Source organism: Tachysurus fulvidraco, chromosome 14, assembly GCF_022655615.1.
Source record: "Tachysurus fulvidraco isolate hzauxx_2018 chromosome 14, HZAU_PFXX_2.0, whole genome shotgun sequence".
NCBI lineage: Eukaryota > Metazoa > Chordata > Actinopteri > Siluriformes > Bagridae > Tachysurus > Tachysurus fulvidraco.
In genome coordinates this window covers 17,530,354-17,557,442 of record NC_062531.1, presented here as the reverse complement: position 1 = coordinate 17,557,442, position 27,089 = coordinate 17,530,354, and the positions used below count along the sequence as shown (strand labels likewise).

The 27,089-nt window shown below is 38.2% G+C and overlaps 1 protein-coding gene across 10 annotated transcripts in view; it reads left to right on the top strand.

The window, feature by feature from the left end:
• Positions 1-21,337, top strand: part of LOC113658484 (cyclin-dependent kinase 17) — a 44,030-nt gene extending 22,693 nt beyond the window's left edge. For 7 of the 10 annotated variants that reach the window (XM_027170992.2, XM_047800177.1, XM_027170990.2 and 4 more), the window contains 12 exons: positions 313-427; positions 564-658; positions 764-826; positions 3,677-3,800; positions 4,825-4,945; positions 11,135-11,232; positions 11,381-11,486; positions 11,803-11,845; positions 11,969-12,059; positions 16,310-16,387; positions 17,548-17,659; positions 20,730-21,337. In XM_027170992.2, coding sequence (XP_027026793.1) covers positions 313-427; positions 564-658; positions 764-826; positions 3,677-3,800; positions 4,825-4,945; positions 11,135-11,232; positions 11,381-11,486; positions 11,803-11,845; positions 11,969-12,059; positions 16,310-16,387; positions 17,548-17,642 — 1,029 coding nt within the window. In that variant the 3' untranslated portion in view covers positions 17,643-17,659; positions 20,730-21,337. The remainder of the gene's footprint in view (positions 1-312; positions 428-563; positions 659-763; positions 827-3,676; positions 3,801-4,824; positions 4,946-11,134; positions 11,233-11,380; positions 11,487-11,802; positions 11,846-11,968; positions 12,060-16,309; positions 16,388-17,547; positions 17,660-20,729) is intronic. The other 3 variants (XM_047800180.1, XM_027170991.2, XM_047800182.1) reach the window with 2 other exon arrangements.
• The last annotated feature ends 5,752 nt before the right edge of the window (positions 21,338-27,089 follow it).

Below are 27,089 nucleotides of genomic sequence, written 5' to 3'. Positions count from 1 at the left end.
CACTTAGAAGAACCGTTTAATAGAACAGCTTTGCACTTTTAACTTAAATTTTAAAGCATTAACTTACAGAAAGTCTCACCAGAACAATGTATATCATAGCTACCAGTCAGAATGAAGAAATCATCAGTGCTGTGAGGTTAACCAGCTACTTATTTATAGACTGGTCCTGTACCTATGTGGTTAAGGTATAAGCCTTATCTTCTTGTATATTTATATTACTTTCCTAAATATATTCAAACATGCAGTCACAAAAAATTATGGTTTCCATGACCAATATGTATTTTTATGTACTCTGTCCCATCCTCCATATAGGGAACCTATGCAACAGTATACAAAGGACGCAGTAAACTGACTGATAATCTGGTGGCTCTGAAGGAAATTCGGCTGGAGCATGAAGAGGGTGCACCATGCACTGCTATTCGTGAAGGTAATATAACAGCATGTGTATAGCATTAATCCTCATACACCTTTAATAATAATTAATAAATAATGGCATTTATACAAATCTAAGCAATAAAGAAATGCTTTTTTTCTTAATATTTTTGCTTTCTTTTACAATTAAGTATCCCTCCTGAAGGATTTAAAACATGCAAACATTGTCACTCTTCATGACATCATCCACACGGACAAGTGCCTAACGCTGGTTTTTGAGTACCTGGTGGGTATATGTAATTATATAAACATCTGTGTAGTCATAATTGGTGTTTGTTTAGTGTGAGTGCTTTTCTATCATACTTGTTTTTTTCTTCTTATAAATATTTAGGAGAGGGATCTAAAGCAGTACATGGATGATTGCGGCAGCATCATGTGCGTTCATAATGTCAAAGTAAGTCTATACATAAAATGGTGAAAGTTTGAGAACCATTTCAATTTTTTTATATATGATTTATTATATGATTTTAAATATGATTTTCACACAATTCCTCAAAGTGGACAAAGAGAACCCAATTAAATAAATGGGACACAGAGACTATATTTTGTCATTTATTTATTTAAAAAAGATCATCATATCATTCTAGCAGTTCATTAGCAGTTAATTTGAAGGTGAATTTAGTCAGGTGTTGTCAGTCATTGAGATGATAATCAGTTGTGAGCATTTGAAAGATATTCACAACACATGCTTGTGGAAGTGTATCATGGTGTGGACAAAGCAGCTTTTTGAGGGCCTCAGCAGGCTGTAAGAGGTAACAAAACCCTCTCTAAAGATTTTGGACTCCATCAAGACACAGTCAGACAGTACAAATGAAGGAAATTCAAGACTATTGTTATCATCAACAGGTGTGATTGTGCCACCAAAGATTACTCTTAAGGGCAAGATGTGTAAAATTCTGCAAGTATACAATGAAACCTATTAAAGACCTCTCTCACATTGTTAATGGCTAATGTGATTTGTTCACAAGTCCACCATAAGTAGAACACTGAACAACAAGGCTAGGCAAGGCAGAACTGCTCCCCAAAATGAACACTGTTGCGCATTTGTAGTTTGCTGGGAATTACGTGGACAAGCTAGAAGGCTTTTAGAAAAAAAAATTGTGTGCAGATTAGAATAAAATAGAACTTTTTATGGGTTATGTGTGGAGCACAAGAACCTTATCTCATATGTGAAACATGTGGTGGTATTGTTTGTCCTGTTTTGCTGCATCTGGGATGGCTTGCCCAAAGTCAACAGCTTTTGTGTGAAATAGGCAAAAATTCTTCCAAGCTGATGTGCAGGATCAACGGTTGCCTGAAACCATTAGTTGCAGTTCAAAGCAAAGCAAAGGTGCTACTCATAGATATATGTTTAGCATTTTTCTGAATGAATAAATAACCATGTATAATATTTTTGTTTCAATTTATTCTTTTAAAGGTGGGGTAACCGTTGTTTGAAAGCCAATGTTGACATTTGAAATCACCAAAACAAACATGCCCCTAACCCAAATGGGTCCCACCCCTGTATTGATAGCTCTGCCCACACATACATACATAACCCAGGCAACGAATGGATAGAAATGTGTCTATCATAGCTGAAGGGAAGAACAATACGATTGCAGATAAACAAACAAGCAAAAATGACACACAAGCATAACAAAACGAATGTTACTCACCTATCGAGAAGGAAAAAAGCGCCTCGGCGTCTTAAGTAAAGCTGGCCGCATATTCACAGATTCAAGATTCCCGAGTCAATAACTCCTGAGCTAAACGCTGTTACTACACAAATAACGTAGTAATGTTGCCCATTTTTCCTCAAAATCAGCTTTCCTCAAAATACACGTCTCTATGTTTGTTTATGTTCTGTAAAGCTGCTTTGAGACAATGTCTATTGTAAAATGCGTTATACAAATAAACTTGAATTGAATTGAATATGTGCAGACGACTGAGAGACAGATTCCAAGGGTCTGCAAAGTGCAAAACCCGAAAAGCGAATTTACAAAAACAGTCAATAACTTCACTGTAATACACTGTACTGTCACCAAAGTCAGCTCACACATCTCTGATGTCCTGATAGTTACACCTGATAGGTGTTATTTGTGTAATAACAGCATTTAGCTCAGGAGTTATTGACTCTGGAAATTCGAATCTGTGGATATGCGGCCAACTTTACTTAAGTCCCTCGGCGTCCCATCGCAGGCCTTCCCGCTCCTTCAGTTCTCTCCAGAGCTGGAAAGCTGATCCAATAATTTACACGGCACTGGTGTAGTCTACGTGATACGCAGGTATACTCCGTATACCCTCTAGGAAAGGCCAAGGATTTCCGTATACCCATTTAAAAAGTAATGTAACAATATCGTTTTGTGACAGAACTTTCATTCATAAATTCACCCCGTCTGTGTTGCGAACACAGACTGTGGTTGCGATTGCGAATCGCTAACGTTTTTGGACCATTGGGGCTTCCGTGGCCTGTGACCTGATCTGAGGTCACCTACCAAGGAGGAAAATGAGTTGCTTGGCGGTGTTCTTTGGTGCAAATTTGAAATTAACTAACTAATTTTAAAGAAGATCTGAAACGAAAGCAGACTCAAACTACACTCTGAATGTTTTCAGAAGTCTACGCCTAAAGCTACAGCAGCTTTTTTTTCATTCACAATTTTCATTTTTGGGTGAACTATACCATTCAGCCTTAAATGTTATATGAATATGGGACCTGGAGCACAGGTTCTATCAGCTGACTGTCTTTTGTTGCTTATAATAAATTGGAATGTTGATAACACATAAGCAGTCTTTAATAATGCTCTAAATTACATGTAGATGCATATTTTATGCATTAGTGAGTGTGGTGGTGCCTATGGGGTGTCGCTCTAGGATGGGTGCGTATGAGGCTGGGAGGGGGAAAAAAATCACAGTATACACACTACAAAAAACTAGACTACACCACTGTTAAACGGGTCCTACTTGTTGCCTTATCGTAAGCCTTTCTTCGCTTTCTTTCTTTGTTTTTATCCTCCATGTCAATGTTAAAACCGCTTTGTTTTAATGTCCCTTACTGCTCATTGGCTACACGGTAGTTTTGTATTTGTTTTGTTTGGCAGCCCAACACAGTTTTCTGAAGCATTTCTCAAACAACGGACACCCCACCTTTAATTTTGATCTCTATGTTTACTTTCAGGCAAAAATACAGACAATTTTCGAGAGTTCACAAAAATTCACTATCAAGCACCACTGTACTTCTAAATCCTCACATGTATCTGCTCTTCAGATCTTCCTCTTTCAGCTGTTGCGAGGTCTGGATTATTGCCATCGCCGCAAGGTTCTACATAGAGACTTGAAACCTCAGAATCTGCTCATTAATGACAGGGGAGAGCTCAAACTTGCTGATTTTGGTTAGTAAACTCTCTTCTGACAGTGCCAGAACACACGAATAAATACATGACTAAATACTCTTACCACTCACTTTATCACGAACACCGAACACCTGTGCACATGCACTTTCATGCAAATATCTTATAAGCCAATCATGTGCCAGCAGCACAGTGCATAAAATAATGCAGATACAGGTCAAGAGCTAATGTCAACATCAAACATCAGAATGGGGGAAATAGCATGAACAGATGGGCTGGTTTGAGTAATGATGATGATAAAGATTTGCTGAATAGAGAGATCAGTGAAAAATTGTCAGTCTGCTTTGACCTGATGTATTCTGTATTAACTCAGATAAGCACTCTTTATAACTGCACTGTGCAGAAAAGCATCTTAGAATGCACATCAGAAGACAAAGAATGTGGGGCTATAATGGGAATAATAGAAACTGGACATTTAAAGGTTTAGTCTACTGTGCTTTCTGAGATGCTTTTCTGCTCCCTACACTTGTTAAAAGTGATTAAATGAATTACTGCCTCATTCCTGGCAATTTGAAACAATCTGGCGGTTTTCTTCTGACTTCTCCCATAAAAAGTATAAAGGGTTTTTATACCTACAGACCTGTCACTCATGCAGTGTGTTTTGTTTTCTCCACCATTCTCTCTATACTATGTGTGTGTGAAATTCTTAGTAGATCAGCAGTTTCTGAAGCAGTCAGACCAGCGCATGTGGTACCTAACTGAAGCTTTTGACCTGTATTTGCCTGGGGGTTTTGCATTGGGCTACTGACACATGATAGACTGATTAGATAACTGCATACATGTGTGAAAATACATGGCAGTGCTAAATTTTTATTTGTTTTTATAATGAAAATAAACTTCTCAAGTCCATTTCCCTTTCTTCTAGGATGTTTTAAAAAACAGAAAAATGTGTGAATATTATTTCCAATACTTTTTTTTTTTTATAAGAAATGCATTTTATTATGATCTAGTATTATTAATTTCCAGCAAACGTTTCATAGCTACATAAAGATTTAATTTGTTGCAGGTTTGGCTCGAGCCAAGTCTGTCCCAACTAAGACATATTCTAATGAGGTGGTCACACTCTGGTACAGACCCCCGGACGTGTTACTAGGATCAACCGAGTACTCCACTCCTATTGACATGTGGTGAGTTATTTTAAATAATACTTGCATCCTGCAAAATTTGGAAGAGGTCTTGTATTACATTGTGTTTTCTGTAATAATAGGGATTTTACAATCCACCAGGTGGTTACAGATGGTTATATTTATAGTTAACAATGTCTTCAAGTAAAGGACCTGGGGTCTCATTTATAAAACTGTGCGTAGGATCCCTACTAAAAGTTTACGTATGCCCAAAATCCAAAAATGGCGTACGGCAAAAAAAATTCCCGATTTATAAAACCGTGCGTACGCACACCTGTAAGCAATGTTCACTTTATAAATCACAGATCACCCGCCGATGTGCGTACGTGAACCAGCCTCAAATCCCGCCCTGTACACGCCCATTTTTAACCATCAATAGTCAATGCAAATGACTGCCCGGGCACGAGAGTGGACCTCGTTATAATGAGTTTCCTCTGTGCTCTGCGTGTTTAAAAATGGGGTGAGGAGCCAGCGTCTCAGGGGTAGCCTCTGTCGCCTGCAGGTTATAATCATATTAAAAGCAACATTTTTATAATTATATTAAAAACAAAATTATTACATTTTCTACTTTTTAATATTGTTAAACTCACCAAGAAGCCAGCCATCACGTACTGCGCTTGCATTTAGTCTGTTCCCTCACTGCTATGTGTCAAGATAAAGGAATCATGTGTTGAACCATGCCAGCGTGCCACAATGTTTGTGAGGGTCATGTTGGAGTCACACTTGATTTACACATTAATAGAATGCACATGCTTTCTGTTAACATAAGCAAATTCATTTTCAGATGGTGCCCTTATAGCAACATGAGCGCAGTCAAGTGCACCGATTACATTTGGGAAACCAGACATTGCTGCAAATTTCATTTTAATTTCGGCCTGTTCTCGCACAGTGTATGGGAACCTGATGTACCGACTACCCATAAGTATACCATTCCAAACGACAGATATTATGGCACTCAGGGACGGCTGTGATATACCAGACCTATAGGGTGAGATGATAGATTCCAATAGAATTATTTCATATACGAAAAGGTTTTAGACACAAAGTTGAGGATTACTTATAGTTTTTTTATATATAAATAATTTACCTGTCTGCCAATTCCCGCTGGAAACAGCCGGTTGCCAAGAACCCCAGAGAGGTGAGGACTTGTATTTGGACTGGGATGGCATGGTTCCGGCGTGTTGCCCTCTCTAATACTTCACCCAATTCAACACATATATCTAAGAGCACAGCTCTAGGGAATCTAAATCGGCTTATTAGCCAGTCATCATAATGGGCCAGGAAATCATCATGGTCCCTGAAAACTCGTTCTCTCCTTATTCTCCCATTGCATAATCCTCCAACAGTGCCAGCCATCATGAAGCATTACATACCCTGGTCACCGGAGGATTTATATGTTTCTAGCAATTAGATTGATTGTTAACACCTTGACAAAATCACAGAATTAATTTGTGGGCGAAAATTTAAGACGAAAATGTTATAGTGAACACACTTCTTCATGACGGTTTTGTAATTTGTAATAGTTACGTAATAGGACCGATGATGAGTAGCGATTGTGCTTCATGACTGTATTTGCAGACTTTGACATTTTATGATATATGTACATTAAGGAAAATATTTTGTTTTTACACTGTGTTCTGCAGTTCTCTAATAAAAGGGTATTTCATGCTATTCTGTATGACATGTAGACGCGCCATCTCCTCCTGCGCTCCCGTTATGGACAATGTGACTATAAGGCAGCGCGGATTATTCATTCATTCATTCATCTTCTACCGCTTATCCGAACTACTCGGGTCATTGGGAGCCTGTGCCTATTCCTCAGGCGTCATTGGGCATCAAGGCAGGATGCACCCTGGACGGAGTAGCGCTGATTATTTTTTATTATTTTTTTATTTTTAATACATTTTGAATTACGTTTGGATTTTACTAGAACAATCGGCACAAATAACACTGTTGGATTTAATCCTCATGATACTGTGGATATAATGTATGAAATGGAGTGAAAATTTAATGTCTAATTCTTATAATCGTTCTTCTCACATGAATTTTCTACAATCTAACTTCAGTTCACGACCTCACCATCTGTGTCGCCAATTCCCTTTGTCTCCAGAATGTGCGTACGCACGTCTCAAAGTTTGCTTAAAGGTGTGCACATTTTCCCGTCAAGTTTGTTTTTTATAGATCACAACCTTTGCGCGAAAACTGCCGTACGCACGTTTCCAGCCCCGTTTTGTGCGTACGCACGCTTTATAAATGAGACCCTTGGGCCATTCGGTGGAGTGTAGGTTACAACTGTTTATGTATTTACAGAGGCCTGAGTAATACTGAAATTACAGGGTTTTCTGTCTGTCCGAATGCTTGAGAGATACATGTGTCTAAATTTGTAGGTGCATTATTCCAGTTCCTGCTTCACCTTAATATACTGTAACACTCTACAGTCGGGAGAACAAGTTTTTGATACACTGCCGATTTTGCAGGTTTGCCCACTTACAAAGCATGTACAGTAGGAGTCTGTAATTTATATCACAGGTAATCTTCAACTTTAAGTGATGAAATCTAAAACAAAAATCGAGAAAATCACATTGTATGATTTTTAAATAATTAATTGCATTTTATTGCATGAAATAAGTATTTGATGAACTACCAACCAGTAAGAATTCCGGCTCTTACACACCTGTTAGTTTTTCTTTAAGAAGCCCTCCACTCATTAACTACACCTGTTTGAACTCATTACCTGTATTAACTGCACCTGTTTGAACTCATTACCTGTATAAAGGACACCTGTCCACACACTCAATCAAACAGACTCCAGCCTCTCCACAATGGTCAAGACCAGAGAGCTGTGTAAGGACATCAGGAATAAAATTGTAGACCGGCACAAGGCTGGGATGGGCTACAGGACAATAGGCAAGCAGCTTGGTGAGAAGGCAATAACTGTTAGTGCAATTATTAGAAAATGGAAGAAGTTCAAGATGGCGGTCAATCTCCCTCGGTCTGGGGCACCATGCAAGATCTCCCCTTGTGGGGTGTCAGTGATCATGAGAAAGGTAAGGGATCAGCCCAGAACTACACGGCAGGACCTAGTCAATGACCTGAAGAGAGCTGGGACCACAGTCTCAAAGAAAACCATTAGTAACACACTACGCCATCAAGGATTAAAATCCTGCAGTGCAGGCAAGGTCCCCCTGCTCAATTTAGCGCATGTCCAGACCCGTCTGAAGTTTGCCAATGACCATCTGAATGATCCAAAGGAGGAATGGGAGAAGATCATGTGCTCTGATGAGACAAAAATAGAGCCTTTTGGTCTAAACTACACTCACTCACTTCACTTCACTCGCCGTGTTTGGAGGAAGAAGAAAGATGAATACAACCCCAAGAACACCATCCCAACCATGAAGCTTGGAGGTGGAAACATCATTCTTTGGGGATGCTTTTCTGCAAAGGGGACAGGTCAACTGCACCGTATTGAGGGGAGGATGGATGGGGCCAACAACCTCCTTCCCTCAGTAAGAGCATTGAAGATGGGTCGTGGCTGGGTCTTCCAGCATGATAACGACCTGAAACACAGCCAGAGCAACTAAGGAGTGGCTCCGTAAGAAGCATCTCAAGGTCCTGGAGTGGCCTAGCCAGTCTCCAGACCTGAACCCAATAGAAAATCTTTGGAGGGAGCTGAAAGTCCGTATTGCCCAGCGACATCCCCGAAACATGAAGGATCTGGGGAAGGTCTGTATGGAGGAGTGGGCCAAAATCCTTGCTGCAGTGTGTGCAAACCTGGTCAAGAACTAGAGGAAACGTATGATCTCTCTAATAGCAAACAAAGTTTTCTGTACCAAATATTAAGTTCTGCTTTTTGGATGCATCACATACTTATGTCATGCAATTAAATGTGAATTAATTATTTAAAAATCATACATTGTGATTTTCTGGATTTTTGTTTTAGATTTCGTCACTCACAGTTGAAGAGTACCTATGATATAAATTACAGATTTCTACATGCTTTGTATGTGGGCAAACCTGCAAAATCGGCAGTGTATTAAATACTTGTTCTCCCCACTGTACAACCCAGCAGTCTTTAAAATCAACAGATTTTATGCGTAATACCTCTGTAGCTATGACTCTAGCTATAAAAGACAGTTTGGATAATGTGTTGGTTTTAAAAGTTAATGATTGAAATGAATAACAACAATTGAAATTTCAACAATCATAAATTGTTAGCTATTATAATGGATTATAATCATTCACTATTATGTCTATCCAGCTTGTGTGTAAAAAATAATTTTGTTTTTAAATCTGTTAATCAGCTAGTAAGTAAGGGTGAGTGAGCTAATATAAATAAATATTGTACCGTGATTTGCTGTGAAGGGAAAAGCCGAAAGAAGAAGAAGAAGAGACCATGTTATTTTCAGGCTGGCTCACAATCCATAGTATGATTATTTCTCATGTTGGTTTTTAAGACTTTTTTCCACTTAATATCCCTATTCAAAAATATAGCATTTTATTCCGCAAGTTGCTACTCATGTTCCTATTACTGGGTGCCATAGTAATAACTACGGATGCACCGATACCACTTTTTCTTTTCCGATATTCCAATACCAGAGTTTGCCAGTATCGGCTGATACCGATACCAATATGATATCTGTGTTCTTTTCCGGGGGCCGGTCCGGGGGCATATCTGTATGTTCTTTTGCATGATGCTTCTGAAGATGCTTGATTAAATTTGTCGTATCGTAATTCGAAATACTACATCCACCTCTTGAAACTTTGGCTTTACAGACATTACAATTTGCAGTGCTAGTCTCTGCTGAATCAAGCGTAAAATACTTCCAAATGAGCGACATGTTTAATGCGCTGAGGTAAATGGAAAGTGTGCCTGCTAAACGTGCCTCTCTGTCGCAGGCGGTTGTGCAACATATTTCCTATAAAATTTATTATGTTTATTTTCATTAATGCAATTTAATATATAAGTGTATTTTTCTTATAAGTTCAAGCAATAGTCTATGATGTTTGCTGTTCATTAATCAACCACCACGGGTATCGGATTTGGATCGGTCACGCACCACTGATACCTGATCCACTCAAAATGCTCTGATTGGCGTCGATACCGATCCAAAATATCGGATCGGTGCATCCCTAGTAATAACATGTATTATTACATGTACTCTTCTGTCTCCAGTCCCATCGGTAGACCCTGCACCAAGATGTATAAAGTTAAACTTTTCTCTACTTTCTCAACCAGCAACATCACTATGCTGGACATGCCCACATCTGGTCACTAACGATCGGTGTTTTTCATGATGTCGCCAGCTCTCATTAAAAAGAAAACGTTCCCCGGTTGCTTTGTTGCATTATATAAATTGGATATGGATGTTGGAATGAGTCAGCATCACTGACCAAATCCATTTAGTATCACACCATATACTCCTACAATAAACATGAACCATGTGTAATTATGAAATTTATGAACCGTAAACCTTGGAGCATATAAAAACTCTCACTAAGCACTTTATTAGAAACACTATACTGATACTTAGTTATGCCTCACTTAGCTCTCAATATAGCCTAAATTCTTCATGGCATGACTAGAAGTTGGAAATATTTCTTTAAGAATCTGGTACATGTAGGCAGGATTACATCACACAATTCCTGCGGAACTTTCGGGTACACTTTCATACTTTTGAATCTCTCATTCTACCACATCTCACTGGTGTTCTATTGGACACCTGTCTGGTGACAGGGAAGACCAATGAATAACATTGAACTCATTGTAATGTTCATGGACAGTTTTTGCTGTCTTCTAATCGCATGTGTCCAATTCGGGCTCAGCTGTAAGTTATTGGTTGAAAAAGTGGAACCCAACATGGGCTTATGCTGTAGTAGCCCATTCACCGCGAAGTTCGAAATGTTGCATGTTTTGAATTCAGCAGTTATGGAAATACTCAATCCAGGCCATCAGGCACCAACAGTCATACCATGAACAAAATCAAGAACATGATTTGATTTTTATTTTCTTTATTCTGATGGTCCTCATGAACAATACCTGAAGCTACTTTGCATTGTACTGCTGATTAGATATTTGCATGAATGAGTATGTGTTCTCAATAAAGTTAGTGTATACATATATACACAAAACAATAAACTACATCAAATGCTATCTCTTTCTGTTACTTACATTTCTTTAATTGTTATGTATAGGGGGGTTGGCTGTATATTCTATGAGATGATTACAGGACGGCCTCTGTTCCCTGGGTCTACAGTAGAGGATGAACTTCATCTTATATTTCGCATCCTCGGTAAGGAGTGTGTGCATCTGTATGACTAATTTATGTCCATTATATTGGGCACTGGATTTTATTGAGCAACTTTTACTTAATAAAGTGTGTGTGGAGCTGTGCATGGCTAAGTGTATGGCTATGCACTTATTTCACCATGTGTCTCCAGGCACTCCTGCTGAGGACTCTTGTCCAGGGGTCAGCACCAGTGAAGAGTTCAGGAACTATAACTTTCCTCAATATCGCCCTGAACCTATTGTCAATCATGCACCCAGGTGTGTCTTCATGTGTGTATGAGATTTGTGAATTTTTGTAGTTGTCACACATCTAATTATTCACCTCTGTGTGTGTGTGTGTGTGTGTGTGTGTGTGTGTGTGTGTGTGTGTGTGTGTGTGTGTGTGTGTGTGTGTGTGTGTGTGAGTGAGTGAGTGAGTGAGTGAGTGAGTGAGTGAGTGAGTGAGTGAGTGAGTGAGTGTGTGTGTGTGTGTGTGTGTGTGTGTGTGTGTGTGTGTGTGTGTGTGTGTGTGTGTGTGTGTGTGTGTAAATGTATATAATGTTGCAATTTATGACTTTTGTGTTTTTGTTTACAGGATAGACAGTGATGGTGAAGACTTGATTATGCAGTTGTTAAAGGTCAGAAAGTACAAACTTTCGAAATAATAATAATAATAATAATAATAATGGTGAGACATGGTGCTAAGTGACAGCTGAGCAATTAAATAAAGAAGTTTGGTTATTTGTGTGTGTGTGATGTAGTTTGAGGCAAGGCAGCGTATCTCTGCAGAAGAAGCTCTTGGGCATCCCTACTTCAAGTGTTTTGGGGAGCAAATACAACACCTGGCTGACAGTAAGGAAAATAACACTAACATTTAACCGAATACGAGTTCCCTGTTTTGTCATTCATTTTAAACATTATTTTTATTTACCGGAGTCCTTTTTTAAGTAAATTATCTGAATAATTTAAGCTTGCAATTTATCAATTGGAACGCAGCAATTAAAGAGGAAAATAGAACTTAAAATCTTAAATAATCTGTCTGATGCCAACAGACATGAAACAAGTTGAAGGTTTGTCTTACCAACTGGTTTCATTTCCTAACTACCACATTGATACCCAGCCCTCATAGAAATATTATAGCATTGTTAGAGGCTAACATTCTTTTTAATAAGCAAATGCGTTTCTGATCACAGCAGTACTCATATTGCCTGGGCTGCAAAATTACACAGAGCCCTAACTCATTCACACACACTAAGGATGCTTTTGACATAATAGCTTTTTTTTTTAAGCTGTGTTTTACCAACCAGCATACAGTCAATGGTTTCCCCTGTTGCTTCTGCACATATCCCATGCCTATAGCACTTTCCAGTTGTTAAAACCACACGAAGGAAATACAACATCCTTCTCCATAGCAGTGGCATATTTCCATCATAGGAAAGAAAAGCATGCATCCTGCAGAACAGAGTACTGTAGCCTTGGTCATATGCAATAACTGGAACGATTAAATGAACGAAATATATTACCGAATTAACCCATTGGCTTATTTGCTAATATTTACTGGTAGGGGTTGTTATTTAAAATGCTAACCGCCTAACTGGGTCTGAAATAGCCGAGAGATGGGTTTGTTTGGGGCACTTGTTGAGGACTAGGAAGGAGCAGTGTTTGTGGAGGGTAAACTGGAAATAGCTGTATTGGATCATTGTCATGCTGGAAGACCCATCCATGACAGATCTTTAGTGTTCTGGCTGAGGACAGGAGTTTCTCATCCAAGATTTTACAGACATCACCCCTCAATGTGCTGAAGTGTTCCTGTACCCTTAACAGAGGTACAGCCCCAAAGCAAAATGTTTCCAACTCCATCTGCGAAGCCTTCTATGAGGCACTCACTTGTTCATTGGCAAACTTCAGATGGGCCTTTACATGTGTCTTCTTGAGCCAGGGAACTTGCAGGCACTGCAGGTTCTCAATTCATTATGGCAAAGTATGTTACCAGTGGTTTTCTTGGTGATGGTGGCTGTGGTCCCAGCTCTCTTGAAATAATTAACAAACTCCTCCTGTGTAAGTCTTGGCTGAAACCTTTCTCAGAATCATCCTTAGTCCATGAGGGGAGATCAGGGTTTCCCGCAGAAAATTTGTTAGTTAAGGCGGTAGGGTTGGGCGGGGGGCGTGACCTGGGGGGGCGGGGCTTCTTTGTGAGATAGACCACAGACTCTGTACTACGTTTTACAATTATTAAAAACAGGCATGTGCAACCTAGCTAGCAGGTGAAGAACTCAAACAACAAAATCACCAGCTAACTTACTTTAAATTTGCAAGAACTATAGACTAATACAATAACAGGCTTAAATAAACCCAAAACATAAGTCCACTTACAGTTCTCACAGACACGCGTTTTATCAACTGGCTAGTTATCCTCCAGACAGTGACGGACCACGTCTTTCTCTCTTTTCGGCCGTGTGACCCGCATGCCTGCTTGCGGTGTGAAGCTATTCTCCGAGATGCACTTGACGGCCTTTTGTACAGCAGAATAGTTTTTTTTTTTGGACGACCTAGTTAAGGCGATAGGGCTTTCCAGCTTAGGCGGGCCGCCCAAACTGCAAAGTGCTAGGGTTAGGGTTAGGGTTAGGGTTAGATATTGCATAGAGCTCCAGGGTGAGGGCAATTGACTGTTATCCAGTGGTTTTTACCACCAAGCTACTTGTTGATGATCTTGTAGCTCATTCCAGCCTTGTGCAGGTGTATAATCTTTTCCCTGATGTCCTTTGACAGCTCTCTGGTCTTGCCCATGGTAGTGGTGAGGTTTGAATGGAAGAGATTGATTCTGTTATTTTATACACATGAGTTATAATAGTACTAATTTCTTGTATATATATATATATATATATATATATATATATATATATATATATATATATATATATATACTAATTTCTCAGTATATATATATATATATACTGTTTATATATATATATATATATACTGTTTATATATATATATATATATACATAATGCATATATACATATATACATATATACATAATACATAAATATATATATATATATATATATATATAAGTGTACAGGCCTCTGCTCTGAATGACTTCAGCAGATCTGCCACCACAGGACAGCACTAGTCTCTCACACTGCTCTGGTGTTATTTTGGTCCACTCATCTTACAGTCTCCTCCACAGTTTGGTGACTGTAGTGGGTTTCTTGGCCATAACTTTGTCACCAAGGATTTTCCAGAGGTTCTCTATTGGGTTGAAATCTGGACTCTGGGCGGGCCATGTCATTATTTCAATGTTTTCAGTTTCAAGGAACTGCTTTACCCCTGTGTGACATGGAGCGTTGTCCGGCATGAACACTGAACGCAGGGAAGGAACCATATGTTGTTGAAGAAGGTTCTGATAAACATTTGCATTCACTCTGCCATGTAGCTGTATAAGAGGCCCAACTCCTGCTGCACACTTTACACACTTTGGGTTCAGTCTTTCTCCAGCTTGTCGCCGAACATAATGTTTCCCATCGGACCCAAATAAATTAAACTTGCTTTCATCACTGAAGTGAACTTTGGACCAGTTCTCCTCTGTCCACACAACATGCTCCTCAGCAAAGCTTAGTCTAGCCTTTTGATTCTTTCTTCTAATGAGAGGTTTGGTCAATGCAGAGTAGGCTTTCAGTCCAAAGGCTCTTAAACATCGAGACACTGTATGACGAGACCGATCCTTACCCTGTTCAGCGCTGAACTGGTGAGAAATTCCAGCTGCAGTGTGGAAACAATTGCCCATTGAGATCCTCTGCAGTATCCTGTCCTCTCTTGTATTTGTCTTCCGTGGACGACCAGCCTTCTTGGGGGACTTGAATGAATTTGTGATGTTGTAAAGAGTCAATATTCTTGAAATCACAGATTTGGAATGACCAACTTGTCCTGCTATGGCTGATAGGGTCATCCCTTTGGCCTTCATCTGGACAACCTGCTGCCGGAGGCTTTTAGTCACTTTAGAACGGCCCACCATCTTGCAGGGTCAGTGAAACTGGAAGTTAGGCTGCGAGCTAAAAAGGGGTTGACAGATAATCAAGGAAATTACCACCAGGTACCAGATTAAGACCAATAACTGGAAGGTATCTGAAAGTGTTCTCTAATTTTGATCTCCTCTGTGTCTGTGTGTGTGTGTGTGTGTGTGTGTGTGTGTGTGTGTGTGTGTGTGTGTGTGTGTGTGTGTGTGTGTGTGTGTATATATATATATATATATATATATATATATATATATATATATATAATATACATATACACACACACACACATATATATATGTATATATATATATATATATATATATATATATATATAATATACACACATATATACACACACATATATATACACACACACATATATATATATATATATATATGTAGGTATATACGTGTGTGTGTGTGTGTGTATATATATATATATATATATATATACACACACACACACACACACACACACACACACACAGACAGACACAGAGGAGATCAAAATTAGAGAACACTTTCAGATACCTTCCAGTTATTGGTCTTAATCTGGTACCTGGTGGTAATTTCCTTGATAATTTCCTTGATATATATACACATATATACACACACATATATATATATATATGTATATATGTATATATATATATATATATACGTATATATATATATATATATGTATATATGTATATGTATATATATATGTATATATATATATATATATATATATATATATATACATACATACACACGTGTGTGTGTGTGTGTGTATATATATATCTATATCTATATCTATATCACATTCTATAGCATAACAGGATGATGGTTCAAAGTGCAGATATGTGCAATTCAGGTTTTTTTTTTAAAGAATTATTCATATTTTGGAGATGATCCAAAGCTGGTATTTATTCTAATGAATCTTAAAACTAATAGCATTATAATATATGTGTATAATAACATTATACACAAATCTCTAAAAAAGTTTATCAGGTGAAGCATAGAATTTTTCTGAAGTTTTCATATGCTTTTTGGAGGTTTTTTGAGCAGTACAGTTTGGTGTTAACTCTGAAATTTCTCTCTAGCGGCCTCCATCTTCACAGTGAAGGAGATCCAACTTCAGAAGGACCCAGGAAAACGTACAATATCATACACTGAGTCAGGTGAGTTGAGCCAGGAGCTTGCAAAGATAAACCCAGCCATTGCTGTACAACTTGACATAGACTTCTACACATGGAAGTGGCTTGTTACTGTGTATTTCACTTGTATGACTGTATGAATGAGTCAGCAGAATTCGTGAGTTAAGCTGCAGGTCTAAGAAACAATCTATCCGTTACCCCTCGAGTGTAACCAGTACAAGAGGTTAGAGATCCAAGAGGTTAGAGAACAACTCTGGTCTTCTACAAAATAGATATGAATATAATGTTTGGCAGTAATTTTAAAGGCCACATACAGTGTTGTGAAAAAGTACTTGCCTACTTCCTGATTTTACATACAACATAAATATGACATATTTGTCACACTTAAGGGAAAGTGTGGACAGCTATTTTTTCCTTAATTAAATGAAATTATCATTTATAAACTGCATTTTTATTTACTTAATTTATTGTTTGTGTAATGTTAAAATTAGTTTGATCTCAGTTATTTAAGTTTGACAAATAAAAAAAAAAAATTTAAATCAGGAAGGGATAAAAATTTTTTTTCAAAGAACTGTAGACTTTACCATGTCAGTTCAGTGCTTATCCATCAGCCAAGGTGTGTGTGTGTTTGTGTGGGCACGTGCACGTCTGTGAGTGTGGGTACATGCGGGGTAGTGTGAGTTAGAGATTATGTAGTTTAAGGCAAGGCAGTCTATCTCCACAGAAAAATCTGTGTGCATGTGTGTATCCTGCTGGTTTACTTGTGATCAATGCTTGAAGGAGAAAAAAAAAAGAAAAAAAAAAAAACATCAGTTAAAACCATATGAATTTAATTACAATTAATTCTACAGCTCTATTTGCTGCATTCAAATTGGGATTTATGCTGGCAATGACATCCTCTATGCCAGCTGATACATAGTATAGTTATTATATTTGAGGAAGCTGGGTGATCTAAGTAAGTCTGTACATAGTATATCTACATTTCTGAGTCCATACCGGTGTTAAAAACGTTGTGTAGTCTTAAAAAAACTGACATGCAACGTGTACTGTGTTTTCCTGTCTGTCTGTCTGTCTGTCTGTCTCTTTCTTCCTTTTCATTTTTTTAAATTTATTTTAATTTGGCTTTGGCTTTCCCCACTGTCCATTCCCTGTTTTTCAAAAACCACCCAAATTGCTTCTTTAAGCAATGCCCCATAAGATGGGTCCCATGCGTTTGGAATATTTGCAGAGAGAAGGAGCAAAGTTGAATCCAGCTCCCTCTTCCCCCTCTACCGGCTGACTCATTATACCACTCTGGTAACTAAGCACTCTTCTCTTCCTGTGTATCTCATCCCAGTGTTTTGTCTTTGTTCCTTGTAAAGTACTAAAACCCGGAATTCTCTTAATCCATACTGTGCTAACACTAATTAGTCTGTCTTTTTTCCTTTTTTCTACATCCATACGTTTTGAGAATAACAAATATTAATTTTCACAAAGTCTCGGTTTTTATGATGGCAATTTGCATATACTCCAGAATGTTAGGAAGAGTTATCAAATGAATTGTAATTGGTTGCAAAGCCACTCCTTGCCTTAAAGAATGAGCTTAGACCCCCCCAAAAAAACCACTGAATTTCAGCCCTACCACAAAACGACAAGCTGACATCATGTCCGTAATTCTCTTGTTAACACAGGTGAGAGTGTTGATCAGGACAATGCTGGAGACCAGATAGTTGGCCAGAAGCTCCAAGCAGTACATGATTGGGTTCATCAGACAGAGAATTTTGAAGGTGCCAATGTATCTTGGGCTGAGCTTCTTACTTAGGTACTTGTAGGTGGAAATTCTAAGTAGAGAACCAAACGATTTGGCACCAGGAGCTTGGCAAATCAGTAATAAAATCCACTGATGGATCAGACCATAGGTGCTGTGGGTAAGGTCTTTAGTAGGCCTGCCATCAGCGGTCTGGGTGTTTTGGACTGCCCACAAATTTGACGAGTTCACAAGCATGGGCCACTAGAATGTGTTTGTACCTAGTTAATGGTTCTTTGAATTCCTGGATGTTTTGAGCCCAGTGAGGTTTGTATCCATTAGGGTTGTCAATTTTTAATTGATATTCTTACATCCATTTGAACATGATGTGAAAAATTCATATTCAAGCTATAATTTCCCCATACAAAGATTACTGTACAGCCTAAGCACATTAGACAGCATGTAATTTTGTTGTTTAGCATCTTATCCAGCAGTGGGTGCCCTGCTCACAGATAAAGAGCTAAAGAAAAACAGAAGATAACAGAAAGCAGCAGAGATGCCTTGAGAGTCAATTACGACCCCAAATAATCTAAAAAGCAGTGTGTGGAAGTATTTTGGGTTCTACTCCATTCATGACACAGTTACAGTCAAAGATATGGCTGCTTGTCGTCTTCGGAAAAAAACCCAAAAACAGTTGTCTTACACCTCTACGAGACCAATCTTTGGGCTCACCGATTGAATGTATTGAAGCATACAACCTCGTATGGCTGCATATTATTTCTTGATGTTGTACACCATGTTAATACAATACAGAAAAGTATGTTTGTGTTATGGTAGAATTTGTATGTTGCGATGCTGGAGGGTTTGAGGGACATTGACTATTATGGGGCATTTGGGTGGTGATAGTTTCACCTGATGGGCACGTTAAATCTTCTTCATGATGTCCCAGTGAATGGGAATGATTTCCACTGAGGGAGGCAAGATGGGAAAGGGGTCAGGAAGAGGCTGATGTGGTTATATTACGCCTTGTTTCAATTTACCAACCTGGCCTTGCCCTCGAGTAATGTGTTGAGGGGTGCTGTTTTAGTGCTATAATCTCGATTGAATCAGCAATAGAAATTGGTGAAGCCCAGGAAACTTTGGAGTTCCTTAATGGTGTTAGGTGTAGGTAACACTGTCTCCACCTTCGCCTTGCTCTGGTCTATAGATACTCCATGATGAATAATGATGTAAGCCAGAAATGTGGTTGTGCTATTGTGGAACTTGCACTTCTCAGCCTTTATGTACAACTCATGGTGTAGTACCTGTGATAGAATGATACGTGCATGGTTGGCATGGAGCGCCCTAGACTTGGATTAAATTAATATGTCAACACTGAACACTAATGCGTTGGCTGAATATATCATTGAAAATCTCATTAACGCAGTCTTGAAACACTGCTGGAGCATTAGGCAGTCCATAAGGCATAACCCTATACTGCTGCCTGGTGGTGATGAATTCTGTTTTCCACTCATCTCCCACCCCTATACGAATGATGCTGTAGGCTCTATAAATCCATCTTGCAGGCTTCCTGTAATTGTTCCAGAGCTGATAGGACAAGTGGAAGGGGATATGGGTATTTCTCAGTGATGTTGTTTAGTCCTTGATAGTGTGCCCAGAGACCACAAGCTTTATTCTCAATGAAAAAGAAACTTGCTGCAGATAAGATTATCAAGCCTGATAGCTAGATTAGTAAATTGAGAGAGAGTCTTGGATTCATCCTTACATGCTAGCTCTGCCTTGAGTGTCAGATTTAATACCTCACACAAAACAGCTTTTAATGCAACATCGTTTCACCTGATTTGTGCCACTAATGTATGAAGTTCAATCAGTTTGTTGTAAATATGTATAGGAGTTGCAGATTTGGGGGTCATTGTCCAAATATAGAGTCAAAGACCAAATGCTTTACCTGAGAGCAGCAACAATATAAAGGTGCATTTTTAGGCCTCAGTCTGATTGGCCTCAGTTTGAAGCAAAAAATAAATGTCGCATTGGTGTAGAAACCCCTGGCACTAGTCAACAGTAATCCAAAGTCTTAGGATCTATATACAGGCTTTATTGACAATTAGGAAGTATAATTAAAATTTTTTAAAATAATTCAGACTAATTCAAAACACAAAACCAAATTGTACAGCATGAAAACAGAAAGAAACGTTCTCAAAACAGGAATACAATCAGCAAAAATACAAAGGCTTGGTATGCAGAAAAACTGACATGTGAATGGTGTATGAATATCCGTTGAATGGAATAGACAATAGTAGAAGTGAATCAGTATTCATGGCAGGAGTAAGGGTGGTTCACAAGCTGGGTGGTTAGATTTCTTGAGGGCTTCCTTTTAAATACAAAATCCAGAAGTCTTTTGTAATTAACCTGCTTTGTGTTACCAGGTATAGAAAATATCTAAAGATTTTATTTTTTTTTATTATATTTTACTGTTGTCTTCTTTTATAGATTTCTTATGCTTTCATATACCTTTATAATTTCAGTGGTAAAGTTACTAATCTTTAACCAGCTGTACAACAGAAAAGCTTAATTTTTTTTCTGTTTCTTTCCTCCACCTACCTATCTCTCTCTCGCTCTCTTTCGTTCTCTCTTTCTCAGCCCAGGGGAAATCCCGTCGACAGAGTGTACTGTTCTAGAAATGGGCCCTAATAAAACATGTCACACCTCTATTGCACAAAACAGAATACTCTACCCCACCACAACACAGGAAAAAGAGCTGGAACCTTGCACCGCATGAAGGTGGGAAATTGCTTGTGGACAATTTATCTGATGGAGTCTTTACTACACAGTCAAGAACAAGGATTGCACTCTTCAATACAAACAAATAGCTTCAGTTAAACACACAACTCGTGAAGGGATGTGAGATTCATTAGGAGCTGCTCATAAGGATAAATATGTTTATTCTTGTAATTGAATAAAGGCAGAGGATACAAATCAAGAACACTTGCGACAAACAGATGGGATATTAACATACTTTATTCCAGGTCATGCTGCATAGCCTGTTTTTGTTTCTATAATACTTAGCAGTATATTGTACCTCATTCTCTTCATGGATCAGCATTCATTTATCTATGTGGTTGTCCATTTTAGTGTGTATATCAGCATGCTGGAAAGATTAGTCAAGAGTCTCTTGTGCTTATAGTTGTATTATGTTGAACTATTATGTTGCCTTTTAATATTTTCAGTAAAGAAACTCTTCACCCCTACATAACACACAGTGCTGTGTATGAACTTTGGTTTCAACTAACCCCAGCACCTTATACTGGTAAACTCAGGCAGTCTTCTATCAATTCATAACTAACTAATGGAGGACTGAAAGCTTTGGAGGACTGAAAGCTCTAAGAAGACATGACACTGAATTTCCACAGTGCTTGCTGTCAGATCAGCACTGCTGTCTTTATAGTGTGCACTACATGACCATTCTAAACACTTCTGAGCTGTTTTGGATGCTGTCTGAACAGGAAGGGGTATTACATGACTGAAGTGTATTATGATACTTTGATGTGCTCACTAGACGAAGAGTACTCATTGCTAATTGACTATTTGATTTTTTCTCAAAACTCATGTTCTCTGATTCTTCATTGTTTTTTATACTGTGCCCTCCATAATTATTTGGTCCCTTTGTGAAAATTAGCAAAAATAACTATATAAAAGAAATAACACATGCAACATCACATGATGTTTTAAGCTCATACATACAAGAAAAACTTGTATTTGCTCCATCACAAACTCAATGTTTTACTCAAGAAAGGCATATTTTGCTACTAGAATTATCAGCGCCTTTCAAGTTAATAGTTTGTGACAAATAACAGTTGCTTCCATTAATATCCACCAAAGTTGCAGACAGTTTTAAAGGGATGTTGGTTCTTTCCTCCTGTTTGTGCATGTATGCTTTGCAGGCTTTGATTTCAAAGTCCACAGTGGGATTCAAATTTAGAGAATGACATCTTTATTGCAAAACATTCATTTTGGTTTTCTTTAACCACCTGTGTTTATTTAGTAAGTCTACATGTCCTGGAAGAAGCTGCCAGGGCTGTGCAAAAGTATTCTGGTATTTAACAGAATTCTCAGTGAGACAAACCATTCCTCCAGGATTCTGGGATATAAATGCAGAAATTAGTGCAAATATACTATGCAATATTCAGAAGATTTTACACAGATTTGGGCCAAGACATGATTCGACACACAAAAAGCCAAAAGCCTTCTTTGTTTCACATTTGGTAAACAGTATAGCTATCATAGAAAATAATTACATCTGTGTTTTCACTGGTAGCTGTTAAAAAGAAGCAGCTCATGCTTGCATGTTCAATGCACAAGAGTTTATGGTTTTAGGTTTCATCATGGTTTTAAGTTTTATGTTAGTTCCATGATCTGTATTTCTCTCCTCCCAAGCATAGCATGATCTCATCATTTATGCAAGCATAGCATAGTCTCATCATTTATGCAGTGCAAAGCAATTTTGGCAAATACTGGTACATGTTCAGAGAAACAACTATGAGTATGTGATAGTGAACTATGCTGCATATATGATTCTAGCTACAGGGCTATATACAGTGTAAATTAACTAGAGCTGATAATTAACAGTAAGAGCAGTGCATAATGTTCAAAAGTTCTCCACTCTATCCCCCCATATCACTAATCTGTTTTTTGCTATAACATCTTCAGTTACATATCCTGGAATGTAGCAGAATCTGCGCTGTCACAAGCAGTCCTTCCAGGATTCTGTAATTTTTTGATCACACAAATTAATACAAAAACAAAGAAACTCAGAATATATTTAATGCATTTTACACATATTTAGGACAAGATGAGTCATGTGACTTCAATACAACATTTTATCAGCCAAGGCTCTTTGATTCACATTTGATGAGCATGAGTATAGCTCATATAGCTCATATAAAGAATTGCATGCGTTTTCACTGTCAGGAGTTGAGTTTAAAATAAGAATCTTGTGTGTTCTATACCATGACACACAATGCTAGTGTTAGAAGATCAGAGAATCATTTTGTGCCTTAGAAAAGGCTTCTTACTTACAAACCTTCCAAACTGTGATATTTGACCTATATCGCATTGTGTAAATATATATATATATATATATATATATATATATATATATATATATATATATATATATATATATATATATATATATATATACACACACACATACATACACACACTTTTTTTTTTTTTTACTGTTCTGGTGTTAAAAATTGCTATTTTTTAATTAATTAATTTCATTTTATTATTATTATTTATTTATTTCACAAACTGATTAGTACACTTCAAGTTTTCCAATGGTAAAGCAAACTCATAATTATATGTCAGGACAGGAAAGTAGATCTAATGAAATTGTTTGTAATAAGTTTTCTTCTATGAGTGGAACTTTCTAACTTTTTACAATAATTTTTGCTCATTTTCTTTTTTATAACTGAGCCAATAATTCTGGTGGGCACTGTAACCCAAGAGCATCATTGCACCAAGATTTTTATTTCTTAAATCTATCTTTTATTTATTCAGGCTAGTGCAATCGTAAGTAAAAACACTTTTTCAGGGGATCCCTGACCCAGGTATTCACAGGTACCATCAGGGATAATGTTTCAGGAGACCTGAACACTACATCGGGCAAGTGACAGGTTTTTTTTTTGTTTTTTGTTTTTTAAAGCTTTGTTTTTCCCTATAATTTTTGCATTATATTTTTCTCATGCAATACTAAAGAAATGAACGTATTATGAAAAATGCACAAAATGTTTAGCTGCCTTACATGTTTGGCCAAAAATAATGGATAATTTGGACTTGGCCAAATGAGTACTAATGTGGAATACCAACTATGATTCACTGTTGTGTTTATTTTTCTTGCTCTGTTTGTTGATGCCTTTTAAGTCAAATTAGACTATGACAGCAATACAGTTGCATCGCTTAATAAATAGACTAAACATAAAACAGTGAATATACAGTATTTTTATTTTGCAAAACACTGTGGATTTCTATTTTGGTTTGACTGATAAGCATAGCATTAAGTCATCATTTATACAATGCAAAGCAATTTTGTCATGAAGAGCAAGCAACTGCCCAAGAAGCTTTGATAAATCTTTGCAAATCTTTGAAAGCTGTCAAAAGCACCCTGACACCATTACAACAAAACAGAAAAAATGTGTAACTACCCCCAAAAAAAAGACTAGCTCTACTAGCACTGTGCTCAGGCAGGAAGGTCCATTTTCAGAGAACTGTCTAAATTACAACATTGAAGGGGATATAAGCTCAGTGACTGAAATATGAGAACATGTGCAGACCTCAACACAATTATCACTCTTCACAGACACTGGGGCAGTAGCCAGAAGGAAGCAATGTCTGAGAAAGGCTATGAAAAACAGCTTTTGAAAAAAGAGTTTATGGTTTGATGAGATGGGGGGGCCATGTGGTTTAAAGCCAAAGCATAATGACAAACACCTATGCAACACCATTTTGCTGATCAAAAATGATTGTGGTAGCATCATGCACCAGAGTTGCTTTCCAGTAACAGGAACTGGAAAGTTGTTGCCAAAAAAAGTTAACATGAATTAAATCAGATGCATGAATATTGTTAAAATAAGACCTGTCATGCATTTGCCTTTATGGCAAAAAAGGTGTTCCATCAGGACTTCGAGTAGCTCGAAAAAAGTTTGTTTTGGAATGTGAGGAAGCCTCACTAAGGAGAGGTAAGTTTTTCTGAATGCTTCTATTAATACAATCTAAAATTGCTATATGGTGGTTCAGAAGTTTGTTTTCACAGACTGTTTTACCTGTTTCAGTGTATATCTTGCTTTGCATGAGTGTTTGTTGTCGAATACAGTATGCTAGTACAACATGTTAAGTTGGCATTTTCACACTCCGGCTCCGAGAGCGTGTGGATGGCTTCTTATGTAGTTGCTGTTTTTCTGTCTCCATGAAAAGTCTGCTTGTAGAAGCCCAGTCAAATGAACTGCAAATGTTGTACTGATTTTATTCCATTTTATTTTGCACAGGTATGTGAGCTCCCTCATTGTTCATATTTGTTTTTCATTAATGATTTGACTGTTTGCATATATGTGTAATTATAAGATTGTGCTAATCATAGGGAATTTTAATTTTTTTGTATAAAATATAAAAATTGCCACCAATGGGCAAGACAAGCTTTTAATGCTAAATGGCTTTCTTTTATTGAATTTGGACACATTATGTCGAGTGTAATGGCATATTGGCATACTCAGTCAAAAGGAAGCCTTGCTAAGAAAGGTGTGCAAGTAGAAGCCTGATCAAATGAAGTTGCTGTACTGATTTTATTTATGCACAGCCCTGCTAAGAGAAATACATTTCACCTTTTGGTTTGCAAAACTGCAGTGGTCCTCACTTTATGTACATCAATAACAAACACAAAGCAGATTTCCAGCCAGGGCAAGTCAGACCCAGCTACAATGGTGCCATGACCCAGATCATCACTGCTTCAGACTTTCTTATTTCCTGGAGTTGTGAATCGAGGTGAGCTTGGTCACCAGCTTTCTCATGCACCAGCAGAAAATAACTGGTCATTATTGGCTTCCAGTGGCAGCAATTCTTCATAAAGTGAGCAGCATTGACTTCTTTGTAAACTCATCCCAATGGAGACGTGGGGAGCTTCAACACAAAATTGGGACAATCATGCACTACCATTTTGTTCACTTTGCTAGTGAGACAAGACTGTCTAGTCTGGGGTAAGCTACCATTTAATGCTCTTTTGTCACCAAGTGACAGTAATTGTTGAGCCCACCTCATCAAAGTTCATGTCATATAACATCACATCATTGTAAGATCTTCTCCTTCTTCTTTCGTCTTTTCCCTTCAGGGGTTGCCACATCGAATCATCTCTCTCCACCTATCCCTATCTCCTGCATCCTCAAAACTTGCACCCACTAGCTTTATATCGTCATTAATTACATCCATATACCTCCTCTTTGGCCTTCCTCTTTGCCTCTTGCCTGGCAGCTCCATGTCCAACATTCTCCTACCAATATACTCACTCTCCCTGCCTCACTGCATGTACTCGCTTCTTTACCTCTTTCCCACTCTCTCCATTACTCTGGACTGTTGACCCCAAGTACTTAAAATCCTGTACCTTCTTCACCCTGTAACCTTACTGTTCCACTTCCTTCCCTTTCATTCACACACATGTACTCAGACTTATTGTGACTGACTTTCATTCCTCTTCTCTCCAGCACAAACCTCCACCTCTCCAGGTTTTTCTCCACCTGCTCCCTGCTCTCACTACAGATCACAATGTCATCTGTAAACATAATAGTCCAAGGAGACTCCTGTCTGACCTCCTCTGACAACTGGTCCATCACTATAACAAACAGGAAGGGGCTCAGAGCCGATCCCTGATGCAGACCCACCTCCACTTTGAACTCCTCTGTCTGGCCTTCAGCACACCTCACCACTGTCCTGCTCCTCTCATACATGTCATGCATCACTCTGACATACTTCTCTGCTACTGCATACTTCCTCATACAGTACCACAGTTCTTCACTTGGCACCCTGTCATACGCTTTCTCCAAGTCTACAAACACACAGTGCAATACCCTCTGACCATCCCTATACTTCTCCATCAAAATTGCATCTGTTGTGCTCTTTCTGAGCATGAAGCCATACTGCTGCTCACAGATTTCCACTACCGTCCTTACCCTAGCTTCCACTACTCTTTCCCACAGCTTCATTGTATGGTTCATCTACTTTAACCACCTGTAGTTGCTGCAATTCTGCATGTCACCCTTATTCTTAAAGATCGGCACTAACACACTTCTTCTCCATTCCTCAGGCATCCTCTCACTCTCTAAAACCATGTTGAACAAACTAGTTAAAAATCCCACTGCTGCCTCTCCTATACACTTCCAGACCTCTACCGGGATGTCGTCAGGACCAACTGCCTTTCCACTTTTCATCCTATTCAAAGCCTTCCTGACTTCA